This window comes from Saccopteryx leptura, chromosome 12 (assembly GCF_036850995.1).
Source record: "Saccopteryx leptura isolate mSacLep1 chromosome 12, mSacLep1_pri_phased_curated, whole genome shotgun sequence".
Taxonomy (NCBI): domain Eukaryota; kingdom Metazoa; phylum Chordata; class Mammalia; order Chiroptera; family Emballonuridae; genus Saccopteryx; species Saccopteryx leptura.
In genome coordinates this window covers 8402068-8414386 of record NC_089514.1, presented here as the reverse complement: position 1 = coordinate 8414386, position 12319 = coordinate 8402068, and the positions used below count along the sequence as shown (strand labels likewise).

The 12319-nt window shown below is 41.3% G+C and overlaps 1 protein-coding gene across 1 annotated transcript in view; it reads right to left on the bottom strand.

Annotated features, from left to right (window-relative positions):
• Window positions 1-12319, bottom strand: part of DPY19L1 (dpy-19 like C-mannosyltransferase 1) — a 73495-nt gene that overhangs the window by 49829 nt on the left and 11347 nt on the right. The window contains exons 2-6 of the mRNA XM_066353767.1: window positions 7593-7617; window positions 6895-6982; window positions 4821-4958; window positions 2420-2540; window positions 1504-1597 (exon numbers count right to left, since the gene is read on the bottom strand). Coding sequence (XP_066209864.1) covers window positions 1504-1597; window positions 2420-2540; window positions 4821-4958; window positions 6895-6982; window positions 7593-7617 — 466 coding nt within the window. The remainder of the gene's footprint in view (window positions 1-1503; window positions 1598-2419; window positions 2541-4820; window positions 4959-6894; window positions 6983-7592; window positions 7618-12319) is intronic.

The following is a 12319-nucleotide window of genomic DNA, read 5'->3' as shown; positions in this document are numbered from 1 at the left end:
TGTTACAATCCTGAGAGACCTTTGCTACAGTATATAGTTTTTTATAATGTAAAGGCAAACCAAAGAACTGGCAGTAACTCTTTCTTCCCAGGTCATTTATTCAAATTATATAAAAACTCAATGTGAACGGGTTCCACCCACGACTCAGAGGCCCGTGCAGCTTTCCTGCCCTCCAGTCTCACTTGTGACAGCCAAGGACAGCCAGACAGCCAGGGACAGGCTCTGCAGCAGGTACCGCACCTTCAACCTTTGAAGTGACAGTTATAACTAAAGGCGTTTTAAGAGAATGATACTGAATGATGACTTTAATAAATGCATGGAAATTCTTCTTGCAATGAGAAAAGTAGCATACTATAGATTAGCAGCTTAGCGATAATGTCATGTCCCACACTTTAACCTCCCTTACTTAAAATCTACTCTCTCAGATGTAATAAAGCTATCTGTAAGACAGATGGGCAGTCCTCAGCCAAAAGAAAAGTGCCCCCAGCGTCTCTGCTGTGCTCGTCACGGTTCCAGGCGCGCCGTCCTTGCCCCCCCCCCCCCCCCCCCCCCCGAGTCCGGCTCCTCTTCTGGCTACCACACGCTTTCGGCTAAGTTATCTTGTTTCAAAAAACAAAATTTTTCACATCTTTTAATCATGCATTTTCATTTCAGTCACCCCCAGTTAAATAATTAAAAGAACTTTCTCAGAGCTAAGTCAGAAATATTAGCATCAAAATATCTTAGATCTACATGCAAATATATTCTCAATTGATCTAATAGCTATCTCATTTGATAAATATTTATCATGTAACTGCCATATACTCAGATGCTCAGCTAAGAGCTCAACTGAGGCACTAAAGTGAAAACGCCTCACTTCCCAGGCAAAGACAATAATGGGAGAACAGCAGATCCAAACTCATTAACTCAAATTGAAAACATAACTATACCTATGCGCATACTTCCGAACTGCGCCGAGTCAGCAAGCAGTGAAAAGGAAAACTCGAAGGTTACTCTCATGGTGAAAATAGTTCACGATGTGGAAAATTCTCCAAAAACAGAGAAATGACTAGAAAAACACTTAGAAAAATTATCAGTCTTTTAGTTTAAGAAATGTTGCTCAATTACAAAGTAAATCAGGTTGGCTGGTAAGCATCTGCAATAAAATATATTTGTCATAACATTAGTGAAGAGTCACTAACACCATCTGATAATGAGGGTCCTTTCCCTTTATTTTATGTAAATAATACATATTGCTTATACTCCTGCCTAAGAATAGCTAAAATTTTTCAAATATGCCCACCATGTTCTATTTAAGCCGCTAATGTTATTTTTAGTTTGGCTGCCCATGACAATGGTGAAATCATCCAAATGGGAAGTAAATTTTTATCTATAAGTAGATACATTAGAAATGACATTGTTTATAAAACTGAGCCAAACGTTAATGATAATCTCACTATTTATATTATTCTAGTATACATTATAATAAACACAGGCTGAAATATTCTCAATGAACAGTCTTACCTTAAATATGTGCCATAAATGAAGAATAATGCCATCATCAGTCCATTCAAAATAAAAATTACAGCAACATAAAAGCAAGCAGGATCTCCCAATCCTTTAAAAAAAAAAAAAAAAACGTAGTTCTAAAAATGACTTTATGTGTCTGGCAATTTATATGAAAACATGCTGATTTTGAAAATGGTCGCCGGGTATCCAATGGCGGCCTTGGCTCCCATCCACACACAAGAGGACTGCGGGACACAGAGGAGCAGGCAGCTGGCTGCGGGCTAAGCCAGGGCTCCGAGTTCAGACTACTTCAGCAGAGCGCAGAAGCCACACTATGTGACCGCAGAAGGCCGGGGCTGCTTCAGCAGAGCGCAGAAGCCACACTACGTGACCGCGGAAGGCCGGGGCTGCTTCAGCAGAGCGCAGAAGCCACACTACGTGACCGCGGAAGGCCGGGGCTGCTTCAGCAGAGCGCAGAAGCCACACTACGTGACCGCGGAAGGCCGGGGCTGCTTCAGCAGAGCGCAGAAGCCACACTACGTGGCTACGGAAGGCCAGGGCATCAGAGGCCACACAGTGTGTATGGGGACTGCGCTACCTCAGGAACAGCCGCACCGCCCTCAGGGACCACGCTGTACAAAAGCCCAGGCTGCATGGAGAGGGAACAGGTGTCCACTGAGCTCAGCCCCACAGTCACTCCAGCCCCGGAGCCAGAACAGAAGTGCAGCAGCCCCCCCAGTTCATTCCAGCCTTCCCACTGAGTCTCACTGAGGCCTCCAACGTCACGGAAACAAACCAGCCCTGCCACCCCAGCCCAAACCCCGGAGCCGCCGAGTCAGACGCGGGATAAAAGGGCGGTGTTTACACCGTAAGCCTGGGGTCAGTTTATTAGGCGGCGGCAGTAACGTAACAGGACACAGGAAGAACCTGCCTTCACAGCTTTCAATTGGACTGAGTCCTTCTCCTCGGGTAACCGTCCAACAGATCTTGGTTTGAATGCCAATCAAGTCCATTATTTTGGTATAAATTCGGTACCAGCTGGCCAAGATTACCTAATTTTTAAAAAATAGAGACATAATGAGAAAAGATATTATCTTCAACAGTTTCATTCCAGTAATGTTTTAAAGATACGATAAATATCAAATTTCTCTTCCCGTACCATTCACTTGACATCTTTAAAGTCTAGTGAGATGAGCCTCAGAATCTCCAACTCGGCTTCTGCACTGCCGGCCCTCAACCGCTCACCCACAGGCAAGGAAGAAATATCACTAGAAACTTGCAAGATTTATATTTTCAAAAGCTATAAAACTCAGCTAAGGGACATAAAAGAAGATTTGAACAATTAAAAAGATACTATGTCTTCTTGAATGGATCTAATTTTTTGAGACGTGAATTCTCCTTCGAACTAATTCATAAACATAAAACAGTACTAATCAAAGTCCCAAGTGCCTGTGTAGAACTGTTCTCTCGAAGAACGACAAGTAGGAGACGACTAAAGAGAAGGTGTGAGAAGGTGTATCACACATGAATGGATTACTCACAATGAAAACAGTATGTTACTGACGCAAGAATATCTATCCAAACAGATTCAAGCAACCCTTGTGGAAGTGGTGGACTGCCAACCAGCTCCCCCTTCAGGGCTGAGGGCTCACGCCCTCGGCTGCCTGGATGGTGGGAGTTGACAGCTATCAGCTGGTCCCTCTCTGGAAACCACCCTCTGCTAAAGCGTTAATACACTAAAGGTCGCACTCACTACCCAAGGGCAGCTACACCCTTTGATGGACTAGTTCTCGGGCCCTCGCCTGGAGGGAGGACAACGCTGCAGAGCCCTCCCGGCCCCAGAGCCCCCGTGGGGCTGGCGGAGGCCTCTGTTGTGGCTGCATCACAGGCCGACCCCTCCTCCCGCCTTGTCCTCTTCCTTCTTCCCCCCCTTCGAGCACTGACCCCACGGAACCCCCAGGCACATGCACGTCCTGCGGGAAATCTCGAACTCCAAGTCTGCTTCCTGACCTCAGCTGAGGGCAATTCTAAACTCCAAGTCCAAAAACAGAAGCAAGCACAAATGTATACTAATGTTGTACCTAACAGTGAAGATGGGGAGAAAATGGACCATACATCAAAGGGTTAGGTTACACAGAGGACCACTGTGCAAAAATGCAAGATTAGATTCCTATCCCACACTATGCCAAAAAAAATTATTCCAGATAAATTAAAATGTAAATGCTAAAAACACAATAATTATAATTAAAAAGAGTATTTTTTTACATATATAAATTTAAAAAAACAAGATTCACAGGTATATTTCTGTACAGAAAATATACCTACACATCTCACACAAAGCTAAAAGGCAACAAAAAGCAGGGGAAACGTTTTATCCTTATAAAATAGTATTAACAGCCTCCCTAAAATAAATGCATTCTTATAAAGTCTCAATAAAAATAGGGACAAGGGGCATAAAAATGCATTTTTAAAAATAAAAATGCACTTTTTAATAAATTCATACATACAGAGAGCAAAAGGTTAATCAAATTAGCAAGGATTCAGGTAAGCAAGCATTTTCAAAAACACTGCTCGTGGGAATGTCAGTGAGCTGGAAAGCATTTAGCAACGTGTACCACAATCAGTAAAGTATATATTCTGTTGAACTAAGTAAGCTGCACATTAATGAAGTTATAATATATAAAAAAGGGATATGTGTGAAGCCTTAGTTCAATGATGCAGAGTTAGAATATTTTAAAAGGTTGAAAACAAGCAGAATTTTCAGCGATGAACTAAATAAACAATGGTACGTTGTACACATGGCCATTAAAAAGAAAGAAGACAAAGGAAGATGGTTATAAATAGTCTCAAAAGACAAAAGGCACTTATTCAAAAAACATGTACCATGTGACCCCATTTTTCTTGCGTGATCCTATTTCTATAAAAGAAAATGGGTGCCTGGTTACAGGAAGTGCTTGGTAAGCAGGAAGACACCTAGCCACGGTGGTTGTTTCCTGGTCTCTGTCTGCTCACTAATAGGCTAACGCACTGGCCCGGGGGCTCAGGGAAGAAACACTACTTGGCCAATGACAGGTAACAGTAACGGTGTCCCCTGCCATAATCCCTACAAGTACACCATCCAGGTAATTGTCAAATTTTCTAAACCACGCCATCATAACAGTTCCCACAAAATCAGTTAAAGTCCTTCCATATTAATAATTTCTTTCATATTCCTTTCCATGAAAAGATATTTTATTTAATGTTTAGAATCATACCTTAGATTTAGAATTGGCACTTAATACAAATAACACTTTCTTTAAAAATAAGAAAATCACAACTGAAAAGTCACTTACCTCAGGGTAAAGATTGAACCTTTTTAATGTATTAATAACAAGGGGGTATTCCGTCAGCTTGTCGTTCATAATCATCCACACTCCATTCAAAAATGAGGGTGCTTCCACAATAGTCTTGAAGTAGGAATAATATAACCCCTGAAATAAGCATACACTACAGTTATAATAAGAAGTACAGAATTACTATACCTCACACTAGCTTTTAAAAAACTTAAAATACACTTTTTGAAAAACAAAGCAATCAACAAGTAATGGCTACAATCAATTTCACAGGTTTCTAACCACTGACAAACACAGGTTGCAAAAAAACCTATGTTTTAGCATAGCCTGTCTTAATGGAAACATATGGGCTCAAAAGCACTTCAGAAATAGTTTCTACATTTTAAAAAATAATATAATTCAGCATACTTAAGAAGACACTCTCACCCCTAGAATGTAAGTGCTAGAGAAGGCTGTCTTATGAATAGGGTGAGAGGGTTACCACGGAACTGAAATTTACCAGGAACCACAAATTCTTCCCTAGTCAAAAATGTTTCCCCTAACTGCTTATTTGTATCCTTGTTTTGTAGGTTTGATTTTGGAATCAGGTAAATAACTTACTGAATTTTAAAATAAAAATATTTAATCCCTAAATATAAAAAAAAAAAAATGTTAAAGAAATTAGCTATCAGGTTGAAAGAGGATTTCCAATAACTTTAGGACACAGTAATTTTACTCTATACTGTAGAGTATATTTTACTATATATTCTAAAGTTAAACTGAAATGCAAGAAAGTCTTACATTGTTTTCAGAAATCATATTTTTATCCTACTTTTAATAATACTTTTGGTGCAGTTATTCCTCAAAAGAATCTTTCAAACAAGATTCTCAGGCTAACAGAAAACATACAAATGTAATATAAAATAAGTAAAAACTATGAAATCCTAAATTTGAATTTAAAAATATGAAGATACATTAATGATTTTTTTCTCATTAAAAAGTTGTTTCCTAATTCTGTTTACTAAAAACATCTAAAGTAGTAGCCAGGAGTATCTCTGGCACCAAAACTGTGGACTCTAAGTACCATTCGCCACAGAAAGTAATCAGGGCTTTCTGGGAAAATGGACGATTCCAGGCCAGGAGATAGCATGTCTCACTGCGCCAGGAAAGAAGGAAGCTACAGATACTAACAAGGTCATGTCAGCGGACACAGAGCCAAGGGCGAAGGCTTTCACCACCTAAAGACAAGTAAGTCTAAAAACCGTGTTAAAATCCATCAGGTCATGATACTTCTATAGAAGGAATCCCATTGGTCACCATGAGAAGATGCTAGAGAACCAACTCATTTTTCTGAAAAGTGGTGAAAAGAAAGGGTCAGGAATTAACCCATCTTACCTGTATGAAGTGTACCTCAAAGAAACGAAAGCAGTATATGGGAAGGTTCTTTATAGAAGGATTTCAGTTAATAATGCAGAAAAGGTGACAGCATAATCACCTTTTGGAAATCCTAGTGAAATCACTGAGCGAGGCTGATGGCGAGGAGCTGACAATACCTGAAGCTGTTGGTCAGCCTCCACATCACAGAAAGTGAGACACTCAGAGATGCTGTGCCTCTTCCTGTGGGACAGGAAGTGGCACTGCACTACTTAGGACATATTCTCACCAAATAAAAAATCAAACCTTCAGCTATCCAGACTTATCTCAGGAAACTCGGGCCTGTGCAGCATAATAAATAGCATGAACTACTGTTGGTAATTCTACAGGACAAGCAGCCAGGATTCTTCAAAAAATATATAGCAAGGAAAACAAAACAAAAATGGGAAGAGGGATCTACAGATGGAAGACTTAAGAGAGAAATAAGGTACATCAACAAAATGTGATGTACACACTGTTTGACTCCGCCTTCAAACATACCTACACACTAACTGTAACAAATAAACAGGTCACTCAAGGATATATGTATACTATGTATATGACCGCAAAGATGAAAGGTGTCTACCCTTTCTGCTTTGGAACATCTTTGAAAACTTCTATTAGAAAAAGCTTAAAATTTTTAAATACCTAAAACAGTACAATAAAATACATGAAAACTAACCATTTCAGTGCGAAAAGCCATCTCCCTTTCCAATGTTGAGAGGTGAGAGAAATGACGGTCATTTTCAAAGAGGTGTGTTATATGACTCCTGCAAAACCAGAAGAGCAACCAAAATAGTGCTGAGACTTATGCTAAGTAATATTTTTGAAAGCAAAAATTAAATGATCTAATCATTTGCAGATAATTATGTAATAAAATTCAAATGCAACAATACCCATATTTGTTTTTCCCCTTAGTATATCTTATATTTATACTAAACTTTCTCTCTATAAGAACACATTCAAATTAGATTTAAAATTAGGATGAACCAGAATTGTATTTTAAGCTGAGTACAATAAAATTATAAACTATAAATGTCACTGAGTTACCATTTCAGAAATGTCTAATTAATAAAATTCACATTTCTCCCTATCCAGAAGATTAAAAAAAATTAATCTTCCTCTCCACATGAACACTATACAAATGTTAAACGAAGTAGAATCTCAAATATCTAACCTCTTCAATAATAAATCTTTTTTATTAAAAAATGATATTATTCTGACCCTGACTTATCAATTAAACTACTTTTTCAGACTGTGTTGTATGTGATAATATCTATTCATCCTTATCATACTGAAATTATTCCCTTACAGCTATGGGAAATAGCTATGGTGAGTTGTAACCATCTGCATAAAAGAGACCACAGGAGAAAATCTTACCAGTGCAATACTGCGGCAAAGGCAGCTGGAAGAGAAAAGAAATTGAAATTACTATGTTAACATAAAGAAATGTTTTCCACTTACAGAAAGCCATTCCAAAGATACACATGGTTAGGGGTGTGTAAATGCTGGCCTGGGAGGGGTTTGGGAGAACACCACTGACTCTTCAAAAGGAGCCCCGGGGCTTTGCTTAAAATACCAGCAGGTGGAATTATAAAGGAATTAAGCGTATGTCCACAATTTTCATTCACTCACTTTTCCAACAAAATATATGAAGGCCTATTATTTGCCAAAAACTGCACAAGGTCCCCTCTGATGGAACTATCGACAAACAGAACTGCAAGAGGAGCATAACCAATGGGGAGAGGTAAGCTGGAATAAAGAAGTACGTTGACTTCAGGGAACAGGACTAGGGATGGTTAAAATAGCACTGTCACTTATTATATACTGGAAATACTCAAATTTCTATGATCAACTGTAGAATTTTTAAAAACAAGTTTAAAATGAAATAAAGTAGGAAGAGATGAAGAGGGAAATGGAAGAAAGCTAAAAGAGAGAAAATGAGCTAATAATAAAATCAATCTATGAGAACTGTTTAAAAACAGATAATAGGCCAAACATGGAGTCACTCATGCTAAGCTCCACATCAGCAAACCAAGACACTGCCTAACTTGATTGCAGTTTCAAACCGTCTAGGAATATGACCTTTAACCTGTCAACCTGCAGTTACCTGTCAGCACTAGTGAGGCAGCCTGCGCAAGCCCGTAGCCCTTCCCCTTAGAAAGGCAAGCTTGGCTGAAACTATGCACTCTTTGCTAATAATGTCTTCTGCTCCCTTTCCACCTTTAAAAACCTTCCCTTTTCTCCAGCCCAGTGGAGCTTTCTACTCCCTGGATGGGATGCCACCCAATTCATGAATCATTCAATAAAGCCAATTAGATCTTTAAATTTTACTCGGTCGACTTCTTTTTATTTAACAGAATCAATCGTTCACTTTCTGTCCAAGTACAAAGAACATATTAAGATGAGTCCAGAAAATAGCATCCAATTCTCTTATATCACAAGGTTCATCTCACTGCAGGCTTCTGATTAAATAACTACTAAGGAACTGAACTATGAAAATACTCTTAGCAATGAAAACCAAACAGCTCAGATCTTTTGCCATATTTTCAAAAAAGTGTTTATATTTCTCAAAAAACACAATAGGTTCTAAAAGATCACTGAAGCCACAAATATTTAAGTAGGTTTGTCATTTGACACATGTTTGTGTATGCCACTTTGACCTTTGGAAATTTTAATTTTTTTTCTTGAGTAACCTACCATTAGCTTTCTTTTCTGTTAAAAATTTCACCCCACCATAATAAAATGTGGGCTTTACTTTCTCAATGATCTAAACAATAATGTCCTGAATAAATCATTCTTCTTTCACAGAATGTCAATGTCACCTTTATCATAGTGAAAACTTAACATACTTTGGTAATCCCTTCGAGAATATAATTGGGATCTCACTTATAAATGAATTTGGGAAGAATCTACATGTTCACAATACAAATCCATACACTCACATCATAAACATGCTATCTACCTTCAATTATTCATCTTGTTTTTCAGCTGCCCTTGACAAAAATCCTACCAGTAGAGTCAATACATATTTAATACATAGTCAATTTGTATTTCTTACCAAGTCTTCCTGGGAATTTAACAATTTTGTTTCTGCTAATATTCACAAAATCATTTTTCCATTATACATGAGATATTGTTATTATATTTGTTTTTCAAGTGTATTTTGTAATATGTATGGATAGTTTATTTACTAAACTATTAATTCTGGGAGGTTTTTTGGTTTATCATCTTCAATTTCCCATTTTATTTTTGCTCCTATTTTATGATTTTACTGTTAGTTTCTTCTTCCCACTTGACAATAATACATTTCCAGAATACTCAATGATTCTGGAAAAGAGGGCTGTGTCTCCTGCTGACTCGAACAGCAATGCATTTCACATCACGCCTTGAAATGGGCGTTTGACCTCGCCGATTCTGGAGTGATAAATAGGACTTCCCAAGGTTCCTACCCCGCTGCTTCCTCGGATTACCACGACTACTCAAGAGACGCCGGAAGGCACCAAGTGGCCGTGGTGCCCTCTCTACCCCTTCAGAGCACTAGCACACACAATGCGCAGGGTGCTTGGCGTCTGAATGGCGCTCTTTCACGGTCTCTGGGCCAATTACTAATGTGCCCAATGTTCTGAATTCCTTTGTTCGTTCCCACTTAGTAGTGATGATCAGAAAGTGGCTAACATCTGAACTGTTACTGCGGGTCAGGACCCTCCAGTGCCTTACGTGAGCTAAATAGTAAACCCTCACGGCTACCCTGTGCGGAGGCACACGCATTCCCCTGTACACAGTGCCGCTAACTAGTAAACCCTCACAGCTGCCCTGTGCGGAGGCACACGCAGTACCCTAGTACACGGTGCCGCTAACTAGTAAATCCTCCCAGCTGCCCCGTGCGGAGGCACACGCATTCCCCAGTACACGGTGCCGCTAACTAGGAAACCCTCAGAGCTGCCCTGTGCGGAGGCACACGCATTCCCCTGTACACGGTGCCGCTAACTAGTAAACCCTCAGAGCTGCCCTGTGCGGAGGCACACGCATTCCCCTGTACACAGTGCCGCTAACTAGTAAACCCTCACAGCTGCCCTGTGCGGAGGCACACGCAGTGCCCCAGTACACAGTGCTGCTAACTAGTAAACCCTCACAGCTGCCCTGTGTGGAGGCACACGCAGTGCCCAGTACACGGTGCCGCTAACTAGTAAACCCTCACGGCTGCCCTGTGCGGAGGCACACGCATTCCCCAGTACACGGTGCCGCTAACTAGTAACCCTCACAGCTGCCCTGTGCGGAGGCACACGCATTCCCCAGTACACAGTGCCGCTAACTAGTAACCCTCACAGCTGCCCTGTGCGGAGGCACACGCATCCCCCAGTACACAGTGCCGATGAAAATGCGAGGCCCAGAGAACTTGAGTGCCTTGACCAGGGAAACAAAGCAGGGAAAAGAGAGAAAGGGAAGTTGCAGATGGGAATTGTGACCCAGAGCCATAATGCAGGGACAGAGGGGCGGGGGAGACCAGGCCAACGCCTCCTTCCCCCCAAGTGTCTTATCCCTTCTCCCTCTTTATTTTATATTAAAGATAAAAAGGAAAAGTTGCAATTCATCTGTTGACATAGGCAGTATGTATTATGGCAGCTATTTTTACATAAAAATGGAGAGCTATGCTTTAATTTATTCAAAACAGAAATAAATTATATGCCGATGTCATTTGAAAATGGGAGCGCATTAGCTACTGCCTTGTGAGCACGTAATTTAGGCAGAAACATATAAAATGATAAGAACTTCTGGTGGTACCCCTGAGAAGAACTTTTCTTGCCTTCTTGCCTAAGAGATTCAAATGGATTTTCTCTAAACTTATTGCAGTGATTATCAAACCCGTTTATACTCTTTCGGGAGCATCACAAAGTTGATCATCCTTTTCTTCCCATTTTAACACATGCTATATTTTGCCATTCTAAGGTACTGAGGTAAGTATAGCAAGTTTCTTTTTTTAAATCAGAAGATAAAACTAAGTTTCAAAAATTCTGAACCTATCCTGGAACAGATAGGTGTTCCAGGAAAAAAAGGTTCGCCCTGTGGTCTAATTCCAAAGATGGAACTCCACGGCCGCGAACGTGGGAAGCTCCCATGCTTTGCTGGACGCACATACATTCCCAACACTGAAAACTAAATCGGACCCTCTTCCCGCTCTCGAACTAGAGAAATTTTGTACCAGATTATTTGTCACATATCAATGTTCAGTCCATGGGACTTGAGCAGGCTCTTCACTGAATATAATTCTTCTGTTTTCAGTCTTGTTTAAACAAAACAGAACGTGACTCCCTGGGGAGAAACAATTACTGAACTTAACTGTAGCACACAGCTGAGCACACAGCCAGACTCACATGTTTGCTGAATCAATGCGCACAAGTTGACATAATTAAGGGCGGAAATGAAATAATTCTCAATTATAACCATACAATAAACCAAAGTTGAATCTACTTTGATGGATACACACACATGCATGTAATAGTTGTGGTTTTTGTCCCCCCAAAACAGTGACCATTGGCTTAGTGCCAATTAGAACCCCGGTTCCTGCGCTTGGCAGCGGCGGGGCGGAGGGGTAGCAGGAGCAGGGAGCAGGGCTGTGCTCCATGGCGGGGTTCCCGTGGCCCTGGGCAGCTCTGGCTCCCCCTGCTGGCTCTCCTTCCAGCCACGGCCTCCGTCCTCTCCCTCCCATCGCTCGACACGGGCAAGCCCAGTGCCCTGCTGCCCCCATGCCTGGCGCGGTGTCAGCAGCACCACAGAGGGCACGAACCCAGGAAGAAATCGGACAGAGGGTTCTTCTCTCCTGTTCTGAGCAGTCCTCAAGGGCTCCTGAACCCCGTTCCCTCTCCGCCCAGCGCCGAGCCCCCTACCTGTCTCACCTCCTCTCCAGCCTTCTCCCCTCCCCAAGCTGCTGCCCCCAGCAGGTAACAGGGAAGTCCTGGATCCCTCGCCAGCGCCCCCGCCCCATCACTGAGAGGAGAGCCCTGAGGTCTGCATTTTTAGGACTCATCAGCTGAGTGTTCCATACACGGAGGTCCTTCTTCTCTCTTCCTCCTACTCAAGGTGTGAGAGCAGGAACTTGCAGCCAG